Source organism: Phyllobates terribilis, unplaced genomic scaffold (assembly GCF_046119375.1).
Source record: "Phyllobates terribilis strain yellow unplaced genomic scaffold, ASM4611937v1 Scaffold_8__6_contigs__length_399053987, whole genome shotgun sequence".
Taxonomy (NCBI): Eukaryota; Metazoa; Chordata; class Amphibia; order Anura; family Dendrobatidae; genus Phyllobates; species Phyllobates terribilis.
The window spans coordinates 339927146-339946535 of NW_027362768.1; the positions used below are offsets into that span (position 1 = coordinate 339927146).

General features: G+C 41.6%; 1 protein-coding gene across 13 annotated transcripts in view; it reads right to left on the reverse strand.

Annotated features, from left to right (window-relative positions):
- MAGI1 (membrane associated guanylate kinase, WW and PDZ domain containing 1) overlaps window positions 1–19390 on the reverse strand; it is a 504160-nt gene that overhangs the window by 98108 nt on the left and 386662 nt on the right. For 6 of the 13 annotated variants that reach the window (XM_073644691.1, XM_073644693.1, XM_073644689.1 and 3 more), the window contains exons 5-7: window positions 14416–14623; window positions 9861–9943; window positions 4585–4623 (exon numbers count right to left, since the gene is read on the reverse strand). In XM_073644691.1, coding sequence (XP_073500792.1) covers window positions 4585–4623; window positions 9861–9943; window positions 14416–14623 — 330 coding nt within the window. The remainder of the gene's footprint in view (window positions 1–4584; window positions 4624–9860; window positions 9944–14415; window positions 14624–19390) is intronic. The other 7 variants (XM_073644692.1, XM_073644696.1, XM_073644688.1 and 4 more) reach the window with 2 other exon arrangements.

Genomic DNA, 19390 nt, shown 5'->3' on the forward strand with positions numbered 1-19390 from the left:
CTGTATATTAGGCCATAATATATCACATCAGGCTAGAGCAATTAGTCCTGTTTAATTCTCTATTAGTTCCCCGAGTGTATCACTGCGGCTCGGTCTAAATTAAGAAGAAAATATTAAAGTGCACTGAAGCGACTCAAAATTTGCAGAGCTGCTAAATAGTTTAATAAATATTCCTATTAAACTGACTTGTCTGGAAAAAAACACAGAAGAACTTTGTGCAACAGCCTTGAGTGGAACTTGTCTGTTGAACCCACCAATTCTACAGGACCAGACGATGGTGTCTGGCAGCGTTTTCTCCTCGGTCTTTCACGTTTGTATTCTCATAAGTACGGAAAAGTCAGCTGAGCACTCATGTCTGCCGAACCAACAATCGGTCGACAGTTTTTTCGCACCTTGCCAGGTTTTAAGTTTTTTTTTTTCTGTTTTGGAAAACCCGTCTTCTCCGGCCATCAACTATTGGAAGCAGTGATCCTAAAAGTCAATATAGTCGCTTTAACGAGCCTTGCAATATTTATTTCCCAGAGGAGCATTGCACGGTAAAAAAGTCTCCTCACTCAGACATGCCAGGCTTGGCTTGTCACTCCCCACAAGGAGAAACGTTTTTCGTTAGACCCCAGGAGTTATTCAAAACCAGAAAACCCCTTTAAGGTGAGAAAGTTGTAGAATTTCTCTGTATACAGTTAGGATCCTGGATCTTCAAGGCTCTTTGGTGCAACACAACCCTTACCGACTATTTCATGGCACAACTCTACCCCCCATCCAAGTAATATGCTGGTACTGCAGCACAGTCCCACCCAATGATTAGTTTTCAGTGGAAGATAAGTCACTGCCATAGTGTCTGGCAGCAGTTTCCTCCTTGCTGAAAACACAACCGAGGTGAGCACTCATGTGTATGGGAAAGAGAGGGGAGGTAGTTCTGCAGCACGAACACTCGCCAGACTGTCTTATTATGTGCATGGCCAAAAAATCGTAGAACTTGTCCATACACAGTTGGGATCCTGGATCTGAAAAGCTCCATGGAACACCACAAACCCTTCCAAATTTCTGTTGGTACAGCGCCACTCCCATCCAGATACTAAGATACTATTCTAGTAGTGTGGCTCAACTAACCATGATAACATGACTGAAGGTGCTTTACACACCAGAAACGCATCAGTATTTTTTTATTGCTCTAAACCATACATGTCAAACTCTAGCCCGTGGGCCAAATTTGGCCCGCAGGGTGATTTTATTTGGCCCACGACACCAGAACCACCACCCCAATGTGGGGCCATTATTCTGTATGGAGGACCAAGCTGGACCATTATTCTGTATGGAGGACTATGTGGGGTCATTATTCTGTATGGAGGACTATGTGGGGCCCATTATTCTGTATGGAGGACTATGTGGGGTCATTATTCTGTATGTAGGACTATGTGGGGCCCATTATTCTGTATGGAGGACTATGTGGTGCCCATTATACTGTATGAAGGACTATGTGGGGCCATTATTCTGTATGGAGGACTATGTGGGGCCATTATTCTTTATGGACAACTATGTGGAGCCCATTATTCTGTATGGAGGACTATGTGGGGTCATTATTGTTTATTGAGGACTATGTGGGGCCCATTATTCTGTATGGAGGACTATGTGGTGCCCATTATTCTGTATGGAGGACTGTGTGCGGACCATTATTCTGTATGGATTACTATGTGGGGCCCATTGCACTGTATACTGGTGGACCCACGACATTGTCCAAGTTTTTAATTTTGGCCCTCAGTGTGTTTGATTTTGACATCCCTGCTCTAAGCCGATGTGGATGTTATTTGGAACTTTAACATATACCAATAAAGAAGATCTTTTATGTCCATGGAGCTGGATTTCTCCTCTTTGCTTCCAGCTCAACTAACCCCATGATTCCTTTTGAAACAGGTCAAAAATAATCAAAAATCTACAGAAAATGTTAGAATGTTCATACCAAGGGCTAATGTGTGGGGTTTGTTGCCCTCTAGTTCAGTCTGTAAACTTAGAAAGGGTCTTCTGGTCTACACAAATTATCACCTATCCAGTGGATAGGGGGGTAACTGGTAGATCGCGATGATCTGACCACTGTAAACCCAACGATTGCCAGAAGTTCTCTGTTTTCCACGGAGACCAAGTTGAGCATGTTCCATTCAAGTCTATGGCACAGATATAATTTTAATAATACTCCATGTTATATATTTTTTCAAAAAAACATTAATATTAATGTATTAGTAAGTGTTAGAATATGTTCTATATTTTCTTTATGGATGGAAGACATTCACATGCAAAAACATGGAAAAGAATGAAGGACCTGGGATCTCTACAGACATTTCTGTATTTGGAAACACTTGCATTTTTCATAAAATACTGTATATACTCAAGTATAAGCCAACTTTTTTTTTTTTTTTAGGCTGAAAAAGCCCCCCCTCGGCTTATACTCGGGTATATACTTTAAATACTCGGGTATAGTATATAGATTCCGGTGGTGGATAGTGGAGGGGGGGTTGCAGCGGTGGAGGAGCAGAGCACACGCAGTAGCCGCTGCTGCAGCTACCACATGTGCCTGCTGTTAAAGGGAAATAAATATTCACCCTTCTCCACGTCCATGGGAGTGGAGATGAGTGAATATTCATTTCTTTAATAGCGTGCGCACTGTCAGCAGCGCCGCGGCTCCCACTGCGGCTCAGTGATCCTCCGTGCCCGCTACTAAAGGGAATGCATATTCACTTTACTCCACTTCCATGGGCGTGGAGAGGAGTGAATATTCATTCTCTTTAGTAGCGGGCACGGAGAATCGCTGAGCCGCAGTGGGAGCTGCGGCGCTGCTGACACTGTGCGCACGGTATTAAAAGAACATGGATATTCACTCCTCTCCACTGCCATAGTCCCGGCATGGAGAAGAGTGAATATCCCCGCAGCTCACCTCAGCATCTGAGGGCGCATGGCAGTGAGGTCATGTGCTGCTCAGATGCAGAGGTGAGCTGCTGGCAGACAAGACACAGCGCTGGATCACAGGGAACAAGGTGAGTAGAAGTGTTTATTTTTTTCAAGTGTACAGTGATGAGGGAGCCAAGCATACCAGAACAGGGGGGGGCATGCATACCAGTATTGGGGATGAGGGCGCCCATACATACCAGGATAGGGGATTAGGGGGCCATACATACCAGGATTGGGGATGAAGGGGCCATGCATACCAGAATTGGGGATGAGGGGGCCATGCATACCAGAATTGGGGATGAGGGGGCCATGCACACCAGGATTGGGGATGAGGGGGCCATGCATACCAGGATTGGAGATGAGGGGGCCATGCATACCAGAATTGGGGATGAGGGGGCCATGCATACCAGGATTGGGGATGAAGGAGCCATGCATACCAGGATTGGGAATGAAGGAGCCATGCATACCTGGATAGGGGGGCCATACATATCAGGATTGGGGATGAGGGGTGCCATGCTTACCAGGATTGGGGATGAGGGGTGCCATGCATACCAGGATTGGGGATGAGGGGGCCATGCATACCAGGATTGGAGATGAGGGGGCCATGCATACCAGAATTGGGGATGAGGGGGCCATGCATACCAGGATTGGGGATGAAGGAGCCATGCATACCAGGATTGGGAATGAAGGAGCCATGCATACCTGGATAGGGGGGCCATACATATCAGGATTGGGGATGAGGGGTGCCATGCTTACCAGGATTGGGGATGAGGGGTGCCATGCTTACCAGGATTGGGGATGAGGGGGCCATGCATACCAGGATGGGGGATGAGGGATGCCATGCATACCAGGATTGGGGATGAGGGGACCATGTATACCAGGATTGGGAAATTTACTAATAGCTGCTGCATTTCCCACCCTAGGCTTATACTTGAGTCAGTAAGTTTTCCCAGTTTTTTGTGGTAAAATTAGGTGCCTCGGCTTATACTCGAGTATATAGGGTACCTATTCTGGAATATTTTTATTAGAATTCTGCAGTGTTCCGTTGTTCTGTTATTTCTCATGGGAAAAAAAAGGATTAAAACTGGGTCTCACCGCTCTCCATAGCAATAAAATGTGCCTTTTATAATTTCATACTTTCCAATTAGTGTTGGCAATGTCAGTCTGTGTAGAGACTCTGGGTAACGCCCAGTTGTCAGTTAACCTGTTCCCGGAGGAATAATAGAGGGGCAACACAATGAGCTCTAATAAAAGAGCTCCATAATTTCAATTTTATAAGGAAAGTATTTAGAAGATTAGAAATGCTGGGAAAGCCACCGTAACTTTGCATGTTTCAAAATAAAAAAAGCAAAATCGTCATAGTAAAAGCCACAAAATTGGGAAAAAAAGCAATAATGTTAATTTTTGAAAGTGAGAAATAAAAAGGTAGATGCATGGTCACATGATGCTTTTTGACCAATTAGATTAAATGCTTCAATTAACTGTAAAGGCTGGCCATCAGTCAAATCGGAAATTAAGGTAATATTCATTGCCTTTAATTATGGAGCACTAATTTGCTTAAAATAAAAAATATACATTTAAAAAACAGTATAATATCACGTTTGCAACTGCGAAAGGTAATAAAAATGTAGAGGGACGAATTACCTAGTTCACTGTCCAGTTCCTCGGTGTGGACCCCTTCTTCTCCAAGGCAAGAGCAGTAAATGAGACAGAGAGATTAAAAGAAAATAAATTCAGATACCGACACCAAGTTGGAAATTCCCATTAGTAAAAAAAAAGTAATAAATCCTTAAAACCAATGTTACAGGTTGATACCATCTAATCTGGAAAGTTAACACCAAAAAATAAAAAGATGAAACTTTGTGATGACCGATGGGTTTTCAAGTGTTCAAACGAGTCTGTTTAAAACTATTCAATTTACCAAATTTTAAATTTGGGGACTGAAAATTGTAGAAAATGTAAGTACAAATTTTTACAATGTGTTAATTAAAAAGACTAAATTTACTATAACGTTGTTAATGTATGAAAAAGTAGGGAAAAAAAATGAACACAACTTGAAAGAGAAAATTTACAAATTTTTTTACTTTTGCAAAATTTGGTCAAAAATGTAGCCATACTAAAGGGGATACTTTATAAATGGCCTTTTTTTTGTAATCCCCTTTTAGAGATCAAAATATTTCAAAGTTAGAGAGAATCAACCTGCGTGTAGAATAGAACAGTCTCAGAACTTTCCCCACAGTCTCAGGCTGCAGCCTCCAACCCGGGGATCCCCAGCTAGAAAGTCTCAGGAGGGAGACCACCGGGTCTACAGCATTATGTGACCTTGCATTTTCAACTAAAAGAACTGGAACTACCGCAAAATAAACTGATTATAAACCACCATACAGTAAATCTCAGCTTTGGATTTTGGCAAGGAGTAGAAATAAACCCCAAATTCTCAATACCTTTACGTTCCCTCATTCAACAATGTCCTGGTCATAATTATTTTGACAAATGAATGGTTAGTAAGAATGAGGAACGAACAATGAACAGGAAAAAATACCATCACTAAATTGTATGGACTTTGGTATGACTCAGAAACAGCGCCACTCTTGTCTATTGGTGATGTTTGGTATTGTAGCTCAGTCTATTCACTTAACTAGCTCTAATACCAAACACAGCCCTCCGGCATGGTTTCTGAAGAGTTAAAAAAAAAAAAAAAAAAAAAAAAAAAGAAACAGTCAATATTTTGGAAATCTCATATAACTTCTCTTGTTTACAAAGGGCTGTATAAGAAATTTTTAAATTCCGTCTGCAATCTTACAAAAAATAGCACCACACACGTCTTTGGATGTGTCTGGTATTGCAGCTCAGCCTCATTCACATCAAATAAGCTGAACTGCAATACCAGACACAACCTGTGATCACGAGTGGCGCTGTTTTACAAAAAAAAAAAACTTTGTAAATTCCTTTAATTTTGCATCTATGGTTCAACTTTACTGAAATCGTAGAATTCCTGTTGATTTAGGAACATATTTAGCATTTTTTTTCCAAGGCCTCAATTTAAAGGGACTTAATTTAAAGGGATTTGATTTTAAGTGTTTTTCTGGCCTCATCTTACAAGGACTGTTTTCATATTTAAAAACAAAGAAAACTTTTCTGACGCCCAGAAATGAACTGTTAGGCCGGTATCGTACGTCTGACATTCACAGTCCAAGCAGGGACCATGAGCCATGGGGTTTCCGGACCGAAAACTCAACAGCCTCATGAGACTGCTGACTTAGGGGCAAAAACCTGCAGTCGGTCCAGTCATCGTAGTCCGTACTTGGACTTTGACTATCGAAAGTGTGAAAATGCTTGGGAAATCCTCATGGGTGGGCTCGTTCCTCCAGAGACAACCCCTTTAAATTGTATGTTAAAGCAGCGCAATTGCATCTATTATGAATGAAAAATCTACATTACTTGCTTTTTTTGTTCAGCTTCATATTTTTACGACACTAATCAGTCAGCTATTGTAACACAGGGAGCTGTACGAGACGGCTTAATGAATACCGAACAACTTTTTACGGGACACATGGGGTATATACGAGTAATTCGATAGGCGGGAGTAATTGAGCATTACAGAATAAGACTTGATTTGAAATTTCTTCTTCTAGAGAAAGGAATTATAGGACAGAAGTATATAATCTCCATAACTAGTTTTCATGTGGACTTTATAAACTTTGCGAGTGCAGGATACAAAAAGAACCTAATTTGACAAACTTATCATTTTTTTTACTTTGTCTTTAGAGTCGTCCAATTAATTAAATTTAATTGGAAGCAAATAGTCCACAGATATAAAGTTTACTCATGGCTTCGAAGTAGGCAGATCATTTTTTTCCCCGCTACTCTGGCTACAGGTGACAACTAGACTGGCTAATGATTTTTCACAAACTTTTTGAATTAGATAGTTTTGGCAAAGTAGCTTTGGCCGACTTCACACGATAATGCAAATTTGATGTTTAAATGCTTTACAAAAGTTTCAAAGGTTTGTAGCCAGCTTTAAAACTAATCTGTCAGCAGGTTTTTTTTTTCATATGTAATCTGAGAGCAGCATGGTGTAGGGGAAGAGACCCTGATTCCAGCAATGTGTCACTTAACAGGCTGTGTTTTATGGTCTCAATAAAATCAGTGTTTTATCAGCAGGAGATTATCACTACAGGACTAGGTGTCTGGTGCTGACTAGTCCAACCACACCCCCAGCACTGATTAACAGCTTTCTGTCAATATACAGTATACACAGAGGCCAATCAGGGCTGTGGGTGGGGTTATACACAGCTCAGCATTCTGAGCTCTGCAACAGAGAAAACTGTGATTGTATCACAACTACTGCACCCAGTAAACTAAGTGATATATTGATGGAATCAGGTTCTCTGCCCTTACATCAGGCTGGGGGTAGCAAAAAGCTGGTGACTTTTAGGGAGCATCTGATTTATTTCTTGGTTAAAGAGTAACTAAACTTTTTTATTTAATTATTGACAGTTTTTGCAGCGTTATGAACCTTTGTAATGTGCTCCTTTACCTTATTTTGCTTCCAACCTCCTTGCTGGAAGGGCTTTTTATCTGCCTTCTTCATGCACTTTGAATAGCTGTTTTGAACTGCAGGTCTAGCAAATATCCGTACACCTGTGTGAGCTTCTCTTCTTCCCGCTCTCATGCTCAAGACATAAATTGATAAACTTTCTCACTGTCTAAGCATGGGGAAGTAGAGCAGAGAACATCAGACTGGGGAACGGATATTTGCTAGTCTTGCAGTGTAAAAAACAGCTATTCTAAGTGCACGAAAAAAGCAGTTAAATCAGCCCTTTCAGCAAGGAGTTTGAGAGATCGAGTAATGGAGTATATGACAAAGGTTAATAACTTTGCAAAGAGTGATCAATAATTAATTTAAAAAAGTTTACTTACGCTTTAAAATCAAAACTTGCATCCACCAAGTCTCTGCGGTTTGGAGGATCATAAAATTAATGGATAATATCGATGCCGCTTGATTTCAGTGGGTAAGCATTCATTCTTGCATTTTTTAAGGGGCTCTGGCAATTTACAAATGGGGTTGTGCTCTCCAAACAATCTTTTTTCAAACTATGGGAGAGATGGAAAGTAGACGCAACAATCTCAAAGTTTCAGATATTTTAGATTTCTGATGGATTTCTTGACTTGACCACCACCACTAATGACTAGTGATGAGCGAGTATGTTTGGTTAACCCTTTCGGGAGTATGCTCGGGCGAGTACCGAGCATCTTCAGCGTACTCGGTGATATGTTTGAATCACTCCTGTGTGCATGATTTGAGACTGTTTGACAGCTTTAATACATGTGAGGAATGCTTAAGAAACAAGCATTCCTCATATGTATTAAAGCTGTCAAACAGTGGCAAATCATGCACACGGGAGTGATTCAAACATATCACCGAGTACTCTGAAGATACTCGGTACTCGCCCGAGCATACTTGCTTAAAGGGTTAACCGAACATACTCGCACATCACTACTAAAGACCTAAATTATACTTTTTGTCTGGTCAATTTTTCATATATGAGACACTTTTTAGGTTTAGCACCTAACATGCCCATAACAAACGTATAGTGCATTTAGTGGTTATCAAGTGTTTGGCTTCTCCTCCACCTATAAAAGACGTAACCCAAAAATACACCACAAGCTGCTGTTGATAAATCTCTTATTTTTATCAGTCAATGCACTTATTTAGCATATATATATCAGATAATGTGAAAATAATGAATAAATATCCAGTTAGTATCATACAAGCTATTGTAATACTGTGAGTTAAGCTACGGTAGGATCTGACAACAGCAGATAACCTGCTTGCTGATGAATGCCAAATGACAACTTTTTTTTTCCATACTAAGGGTTAAAAAAAACCAAACTGAAATAGAAGTGAATATATATATATAAAAAAATAACTTGAAGATATAGTACACAGAAGTAAGATTTTATATATGCCGGTTATGTAACCAATTATGATCAAAGGATTTGCATTTTACAAAAGAAAATAAATCTTAAAAAGCTTTCTACATCTACATTAAATCTTAAAGGAAATCTGTCAGTAGAGTTTCATCCCCCTAACTATTTATATGTGCATGCAGCTCTTTAAAAGACAAGTCCAGCAATACCTTTACATTTCCAGTCCCTTGCTTCATTACTGAGAAATCAGAGTATGAATTGATATGCAAATGAGGCTGAAGGACTATGGTAGATCTGAAGTCTCTGGCACTCCAGCTCTATTCCTTTCCCAGCGCAGCCTCCTCCTCCTGCTTGACTGACGACTCATTTGCTTGAAGTCACACAGCATAGAGGCTGTCAGTTAAGCAGGAGGAGGCGGCACTGGATGGGAAATAGAGATGGAGTGACAGAGGTTTCAGATCTACCATAGTCCTTCAGCACCACTTCCTCTTGCTTGACTGTCAGCCTCTATGCTGTATCACTTCAGGCATATGAGAAAGTAAGTCAAGCAGGAGGAGGCTGCACTGGGTGGAGAATAGAGCTGGAGTGACAGAAGCTTCAGATCTAGCATAGTCCTTCAGCCTCATTTGCATATCAATTCATACGCTCATTTCTCAGTAAGAGGATGGGACTGGCCATGTAAAGGGATTGCTGGACTTGTCTTTGAAAGAGCTACATGCACCTGCATATAACTAGTTTGGGAGGGGGAAGGAGATGCTGCTGACAGATTCCCTTACAGAAGATCGGTCACCGATTTCACAATACAAACTGCATACATTATTAAAAAAAATTAAAATCTTAGACCAGATGAGGCTTGTGTGTTTACATTGAAAATTCACATGATAATGGCTGCATAATCCTGATATTAAAATTATTAAAATTAGAAGCACCAAAATGCTAATTATCCTGACTTTATGATAATGTCACAGTTCTTTTTTGCTACTTACCATCATCTTCACATTCTTCTAGAGGCTTCTGCTGTTTGTTCAGGCACCGTGGGTCTAACCAAGACGTTGTTTTTGTGTTATGGCTGAAAAGAGACAAAGAAAGAGAAAATATTGTTTAAATTAAAAAAAAAAGTAAATAAACATTTCCTATTTATAAAAGAATAAAAAAATGTTTCCTCTCAATACTCCTGTAAGAATAATAAAAAGTTATTTGGTTTTACAACATACTTTCTGCATCAATTCCGTTCTGTCATTTAATGAGGACTTTCATCGTTTACTCCTAGCAGATACGAAGCTGTCCTGATCATATGATGGACACACAGGTACACGGTAAAAGGGGTTGTCCACTACTCGGACAACCTCTTTGGAATAATTATAAATAAATAATATCATTTATATTCGCCTCTGGTGCCAGCGCCGTTCCAGTTGTGACGGCACAGGCTCTCCTGGGGATTCCATGACATAATGTCACGCAATCCCTGCGGCCAACCTGCGAAGGATTGACTCTCCTTTCCTACGGATGAATGTAGACATCCGGTCGAAGTCAGAGAGCAGCCACAACTCCCACTTCCTTCAAGTGTCAATTACATCTGTAGGAGGGGAAAATGAAGCCAGTGCAGATTAGCTGTAAGTATCGCAAAACAATGTCACTGGGAGAGCCAGTGCCGACACTGCTGTAATGGCGCAGGCACCGGAGGTGAGTTTATTTTACTGGGGGGAAACATAGGGATTGAGAAAGGGTTGTCCAAGTAGTGGACAACCCCTTTAAAAGATACAGCTCTGAAAACTGCACTGTACCTCAGCAATTATCACAAATTTATATCCCTGGAGTGTATATGAAAGGTTTCTATTAAATAACAGCAAGCAGAGACCTTGAAAATCATGAGGAATTGATGCAAAAAAGACTATTTTCAAATGTGTCTAATTTTTACAAAATAACCATTCAATCGTTAAACTAGAATACCCCTTTAAGGATACTAAATATTTGGACCTTCAAGAATTTGTGCACTATCGTGTATCCTATAGATAGCTGACAACTTTTACACTTGGTACAAGCCCTGTATCAAACATATTTGGTTTGGATGCATAAAGAAAATTGTTCTATAGAAAATGGCAACATCTTTGGCGACACTAGTTTCCATGTAGAATGATAGTATAGGAATAAAAACAATCTGTCACGTAGAGACAGGGGACTTTGGGCACCTATCCAGTCCCTCAAACTAGGGGCGCCCTAGTCTATACCAGTCCCCCAGATTACCCTGGATGGCGGAGACGCTGGGGTCTCATACCTTGCTATGCTTCTAACTTAACCCTTATCTGAGTCCTCACCCAACCAAGGAAGTGAAGGGCCAAAGTGTATAGGAAAACACTAACCAGACTGACAGGGATAAAAGAAAACTACAATCATACAAATACACTCACAAAACAACAGAGTGGAAAACAGAGAAGGTATAGGAAGGGGGAAAAAAAATGTGAAAGGATAAGGATAAACACGCAAACCAATTCCATGCAGCAATCTTCTGAAAAACTCTTCAACTGCCAACTCTAAACACTGAACTCTCTCCTTCACCACCAAACCAGGAAGTAGAACTATCACTGGCAACTCCCAAGTGCCAGTGATGAGCATATATACCAGAGGGGAGTGGCCAACACAAAACAGCTGAGACAATTCAGGATGGAGAGCCCCAGCAGATCAACTGAACTGATTAACCCTTGCCATGACAGGAAACCTGTACTGTTTAATAGGATGGTGAAGAAGTTCTAATAAGTGCAGGAGTTCATGTAACCAGACGCCGCGTTTTCCTGGCCCCTCTCTGTCGTGGTATCCACGCCACACTATCCTTGTTTCACCTGAAGCCCCATATGCATTTTTTTTTAACCTGCAGATTTTATGCATTTAATGCAATTCTATGGGGAAAATCAGCATAGAATGGTGTGGATTTCAAAAACGCACCGCGGGTCTGTTTACACTGTGCAAAAAAAAAGCACAGTAGGAAGGAGCTTTGTATAAATCCTATCCACTTTGCTGGAACTGTAAGACGTGAAAATATGCATCACTCATTGTGGGAACCTATTTTAAGGGTCTACCAGCATCTCATAGGCATTAACCTTGCAGTATCCACTCGCTTAATTTTGTGACCTATGTGCAGGCTGCATGCAAAAAAGAATATCAAATACATGACTAAGCTAAGAGGACGGATACAATAGTGAATAGTGGCTGGATGCAGTACACCAAAAGTGCAGACAGAGGGCGCCAGTCATCATGAATATACAGATTAACACCATAAACACTGTATTCCCAGTTCCTCCCTCCCCCCTCTACATGCAGTTGTTAAGGGATTTGTTCAGCTTCCTGCTTCACCAAGCAGTATCTGCACTGCACAGATGACTGGTTTGTTCTTTGTGAGGAATTAATATCTCCTTCTGAGACACCATGTATTGTGAGACGGCCAGTTAGAATAAATACCACTTTATGCACTAGCCAGATCTTGCGGAACTTCTGATTTTTCACTGATTGAGGAGAAAAATGATGAAGATTGAAGACTACGATCCGAGGACAGATCACGTCCTGAAAATATTAACGCTGGAAGCTTTCAAGTAGATTTAGGGTGCACGTCCATCAGAGAGCGTGATGGAGGGGAATAGTTGTGATCAAACAAAAACAGATGAGAAGATCGGGGCTCCTTGGGAATTAAGGGTTATGGGTCCGTTACCAACTACAATAGCCATCATCCAATTAATTTTGGTTCGAAAATCGCTTTTGCAGAGCATGCAGAGCATTTATCACTTTTACATATATTGTGTAAGCTCCTCAGAGGCAGGGCTTTATATATATATATAAGCCCTGCCTCCGAGGAGCTTACACAAGTCACCATATATGTATATCACAGTGATGGCACGGGCGTTGGGCTTTTGCCATCGCAAGCAGGTATCGCCTAAACTTTGCTGCTGTTTACCATGTTGCAAAAGTTTGGATCAGAGATCATTCTAATCTCAGTCTCTTAACCCCTGTGGATGCCACGGTAAATAGTTACTGCAACATGTAAATGGTTAAACAGAAAAAGGGGGCAAAATCACGGTGCAGATAAGTAGTTATAACGGCAAGCGGCTTAACAATGACCCCCCGGTCTGCCATATTAGTTCAAACAGCATGGTGAAGTCATGTAGTGGGACAATAAAAAGAAAAAAAAAAGTATAACAACGTGAAAAAAAAAGAATAAAAACTACACATAATTGGTATTGTTGCACAAGTAAGATGAACAGTGTAAAAAAATTGTCAGAATCTCAGTTTTCATCTAAACACAGCGCCACATCTGTCCTCAGGTTGTGTGGGGTACTGCAGCTGGGTTCCTTTCACTTCACTGAAGATATGATGCTATACCAAACACAAGTACTTGACAGGTGTTGGGCTGTTTTTTGGGGAAAATAATATTTTTTTCCCCTCAGTCTTTTAAGTGTCCATGGCCCTTCTGGTAATGCCTGGATAGTTTATTACTTTTTATCTTTTTCTTTATTTTTAACAGGAAAATATAAAAGGAAATATAAGTCATCCAGTCGAATTGTTTTTTAGCTTAAATTTTAACTATAATTCTAGAAAAACTAGGTGACAACCGATATGGTCTCTATTCTCGCTCTTGCAGAATTGTCAGGCAGCAAGGAAAAGCCCACCAATGTAACAGAGGATCCTTGGTTAGACTAAGGCTCTGACTAGTGATGACCAAATCTCCTGATAATCATCTTGGGCAGATTGACTCAAAGCTCTCATCAGATTTCATTCAGTCTAAACAAAATTGGTCCAAATCAAAAGTGTCCCGATTTCCGTGAAAAAAAATATTATGACCCCGAGGTACAATAAACGGAAGGGACAGAAGTAGTTAAAAATGTTCTAGGTTCTCACCTTCACAGCTCCCTCTATGCCTGTCTTTTCCAGTGCTTCCTCTCCGGTACTGGCCCCAAGCGGTCACACAGGAGGGGGCCAACATCATGAAATTTTTAACTAATTAGATTTTTTTACTGATCGATTTGCTCATCTCTAGTTCTGACACAATAACTACCCTCAAATGTCCAGAAGAAAACATCTATATTTGGAAAAGACTTTGGAGTTAATCAATTACCACTAGAGTGAATTTTTTAGATTTTAATCACAATATGTTCCGTAGGTTCGATGCAATTATTAAGTGGACGTGTACATGTTTGTATGGAAGATGGGTGGGCATAATTTCATTTTCCCATGGCCTCTAAGGAGCCCCTATACATATTTGATGAAATTTCGTTGGATCCGGATGACCATCTGATGTGTAGGGGGTCTCCCAACTCTACCCCCCAATGTGCCTGGCAGCGGCTTTTTCCGCTCTTCCCATCGAAGACACATGAACGATTGGCCAAGTTGAGTGCTCGTGTGTACAGGAGAGTCGGGATAGATAGATGTTTGCTGAACGAACATTTAGACGACAGCCAAATCATGACCCACCAGGCAGGAACTAGTGAAGATACTCAACAACATCACAATAATAAAAAAAGCCCTCAGAAATAATGCAAGAAATACTCCACTTACTCTATGAAGTAGACTTCACCATTCTCTGTGTAGGCCATCTCCCAGTTGTCAGGCAGTGGTCCAAGGCGTTCCTCGTCAGTAGGAGGTAGGTATTGAGGCAACTTCTGAGATGCTTCCGTGATGGTGGGAAAACTAGGAAGGATCCGAGCAAGTGGTGCGGCTGGCTCTTGTGAATTGTTGGCTGTGTTTTCGTCTTGTTCACTAGAGTCTGTTGCCATTGCAAGGAAAAAAAAGTGGAAGATCAGCATAATCCGTGGAGGACATTCATACCGTAGCATGAGGTCATCCTAGCATTAAGGCTTTCTTGGAGACAAGCATGTTTGTCAGACAGGAGTGACACATACGTGTGAACTTCTACTACACTGAGATGTAGGGGGAAGAACACCATCACATCTAGACGGCTCATCAGTCTCTGACACCCACCACCTCCAAACTCTATTATGTTTGTGGGAAAAGAAGCCCCCGAAACCAAAACTACAAGTGGATTCCATTGGATTAGCGATCTCAATATGAAACCTATTCAAATGGAGTGAGCACACTGTGCTATACAGGTGCACAAAAGCCTCCATTAAACAGTCGACATGGGGAAATGTGCAAGGAAAAAAATAAATCAAAGGAGTCACGTGACTACATTTTAACTTGGCTCCTGAACCGTCTACTCTTGTACCAGCTCAGTCTTGCTGAACATTAGCTTCTTATAGTACATCCACCACAATGGACATTTCCATCGTTGTTCCCACACCTGGAGAAAATCTGATGTACTTCACAATGTGTAGCAAAGCACTGAGTGGTAGTGCCAGTCGGATTGGGGGAGGGGTTGGAGTAACTAACGTTCACAGGTTAGAAGATCAGTGAGCTGTAAAATATTTCCCCCAGTATCATATATTTGATCCCAAGATAAAAGGGGCATTCTCTTTTGAGTAGGAGAGTCCCATGATGTTCTTAACTGATTAGAGGATGTCCTGCTGATTGGACCTCTAGTGATCAGCTGGGGTCTACGTGTGAACTAAACGATACCAAAGGCCAAATTAGGTATTACACAGAAACTTATAAAATCATCAGACTGGCCATGAAATCCAAGGATATGTCAGATCCTCCAGGGCAAGAGATGCTTCATAGCCAATTTCCACTCTGACTGATTGATGATCATCCTGAACAATGGTATTACCAGGAGAGATGGCCAAGTAAAATTTATCCTGCCCAAGTCCGACATTCAGCCTGGTCATCCAAGGTACCGAGCATCATCGGCCCCGAATCCCGGGCACCTATGACACATACTGGCCTCCGTGACACATTGAGAAATGCAATGAACATCGCTGAGACTAGTAAGCAACTGATGTGCCCAGGATGCCAGGCAGAAGATGCCAGGTGAAGAAGTGGAGATGGACTGCAAACGGAGGTTCACAATGGATATCGGCCCAGCGCAGTGCAAATTTAATTGCTAATTTTTAATATATTATATTGCATTTGGCTTTGAAACTGACCTAAATTTTGCATTTATGACATGAACTCGAGGAATACATTGGACACAAGCTCTTCATTGTTTACTCAGGGACCGAGGTTCGTTGGCCGTCAATGTTTTTAGTCCTGAGTTAAAGCAGTCATCATATCACCGAAACGAATGGGGTTTACAAATCCTTTGGACAATTTCTCCAAACCAGAGGAAACTAGGCATGCACCTGTTATGTGAAGCTTTTATAGCCCATCGTATAACAAATAGACAAACCTTATTAATCCTGTGAATCGCTGAAAAGTATCACGTCAAGTATAGATGCTTCCCTTTAATTAAAGAACAGATTTCAGGAAAGATTGTGGGGTCTATATCTCCCCCCATTACAGCAATTTAAAAAATCTACAGTAATAACCTTTAGGATTATTTAGGAGATTAGTACCCTCCCGGTTAGTGTCGGACTGGGGTGCCAAGGGCCCACAAGTAACCAACTCCAGGACCCCACTTTTCAGCTACATGCAAATGTGACATTATCCTCAATCACAAATTTATATAACAATGAACTGGGTAGATTGTTAAATGAATAAGATGCTGCCTTTGTCTGTACATAGTGTTTCAAGTATATAGTGCCAAGTACTGCTCATATAAGAGCCTGCTCCCCATAATGAATTGGCCTGCAACACCAGAACCACCACCCTTATATGGGGACATTATACTGTATGGAGGACTATGTGGGGCCCATTATACTGTATGGAGGACTAAGTGGGGCCCATTATAGTGTATGGAGGACTATGTGGGGCCCATTATACTGTATGGAGGACTATGTGGGGCCCATTATTCTGTATGGAGGACTATGTGGGGCCCATTATAGTGTATGGAGGACTATGTGGGGCCCATTATACTGTAAGGAGGACTATGTGAGGCCCATTATTCTGTATGGAGGACTATGTGGGGCCCATTATTCTGTATGGAGGACTATGTGGGGCCCATTATTCTGTATGGAGGACTATGTGGGGCCCATTATTCTGTATGGAGGACTATGTGGGGCCCATTATAGTGTATGGAGGACTATGTGGGGCCCATTATAATGTATGGAGGACTATGTGGGGCCCATTATAGTGCATGGAGGACTATGTGGGGCCCATTATAGTGTATGGAGGACTATGTGGGGCCCATTATAGTGTATGGAGGACTATGTGGGGCCCATTATAGTGTATGGAGGACTATGTGGGGCCCATTATAGTGTATGGAGGACTATGTGGGGCCCATTATAGTGTATGGAGGACTATGTGGGGCCCATTATACTGTATGGAGGACTATGTGGGGCCCATTATACTGTATGGAGGACTATGTGGGGCCCATTATACTGTATGGAGGACTATGTGAGGCCATTATTCTGTATGGAGAACTATGTGGGGCCCATTATTCTGTATGGAGGACTATGTGGGGCCCATTATAGTGTATGGAGGACTATGTGGGGCCCATTATACTGTATGGAGGACTATGTGGGGCCCATTATACTGTATGGAGGACTATATGGTGCCATTATTCTGTATGGAGGACTATGTGGGACCAATTATTCTGTATGGAGGACTATGTGGGGCCATTATTCTGCATGGAGGACTATGTGGGGCACATTATTCTGTATGGAGGACTATGGGGGGACCATTATACTGTATGGAGGACTATGTGGGGCCCATTATACTGTATGGAGGACTATGTGGGGCCATTATACTGTATGGAGGACTATGTGGGGCCCATTATACTGTATGGAGGACTATGTGGGGGCCATTATACTGTATGGAGGACTATATGGGGCCCATTATTCTGTGTGGAGGACTATGTGGGGCCCATTATTCTATATGGAGGGCTATGTGGGGTCATTATTCTGTATTCTGTATGGAGGACTATGTGGGGCCCATTATTCTATATGGAGGACTTTGTGAGGCCCATTATACTGTATACATTATACTGTAGGGCAGCACGGTGGCTCAGTGGTTAGCACTTGCAGCGCTGGGGTCCTGGGGACAAATCCCACCAAGGACAACATCTGCAAGGAGTTTGTATGTTCTCCCCGTGTTTGTGTGTGTTTCCTCCGGGTTCTCCGGTTTCCTCCCATACTCCAAAGACATACTGATAGGGAATGTAGATTGTGAGCCCCAAAATGGGGACAGTGCCCATAATGTCTGTAAATTGTGTGAATTGTTGGCGCTATATAAATAAAAAGATTATTATTATTACTTTTTAAAGGGGTATTGTGGCTAAAACAAACTATCACTTATCCGTCATTTAGATGCTAAATCAACAGAATGGGGAATTTTTATTCCCGTTACAAAATGAAGCAGCAATGTGCACGCTTGAGCGCATCGCCATTATTCACTATGGAGCTGCTAGGAAAAAGCAAAGTGGTCAAGCATAACAGGGATAAGAGAGTCCCGTTCTGGCGATCAGTGACACATTGAACCTGCCCATGTATACGATGTCAGTACCCGAGGACTCATGCATTAATTGATCGCAAGAATCTAACATACACCCAAGCTGGAACATCTAAATGAAAAAAAGTTGTGCACAACCGGAGGATTGGGTCTATCAACTCCCAGAACAATTCCTTTAGCGTCTATTGTTTTATAAAACTTTTGACAAGTCACAGTGAAGTGTGAAAAGTTTTGATGAGTGGTATTCCCAGTGCAAAGATCCCACCGATTGCGAACAAGAAGTAACAGAAGAGCTTGGTTAAGCCCTGTGATCAGCTTTGTTTCAGTATGGATTCCGTGTTGGATTGGGGTGCCAAGGGCCCACAAGTAACCAACTCGAGGGCCTCACTTTTCAGATACTTGCAAATATGAATTTATTCTCATTCACAAATTTATATAACAATGAACTGGGTAGATTGTTAAATGAATAAGATGCTGCCTTTGTCTGTACAAAGTGATTCAAGTATATTGTGCCAAGTACTGCTCATATAAGAGGGGCCCACCGGAGGATTCTCCTGCTCTCCTGTGGGCCAGTCCGAGTCTGTATTGGACTCATATATATTCCATAGATCCATACACTGAATAAGGCTGACCCAAAGGGACACAGCACTCGGCTGGTATTTGTACCAACACTTTTGACAAGTCTATATGATGTTTCAAAAGTTTTATAGAACTGTAGCCATAGTTGTACATATGTTGCATGCAGTATATAATCGAAGCCGCTTTGTTCTCTGCCCATATTTTCACCGTATTATTCTCCGGGGCAGAGTCTCACTTCATAGTTTCCATGGAACAATAAGAAGACGACTGCTCTTTTGTTTGCTATAGATAATGGCCGTGTTGTCGGACAGTCTATTGCTGCTCTCTACTGAGGTCTCACAATAGCCTAAATGATTCCTTTATTGGGACTTGTGAAAGGTTGGTGGGCAAAGATAAGACAAACGTCATAAGTTCGGGATCCCCCTCCACTTACTTTAATTGTGTTACTAATGTGTAAATGTGTTATGCAAGTAAGACAGAAATGGTGACTCGCATACAAGCAGCAAAAGTG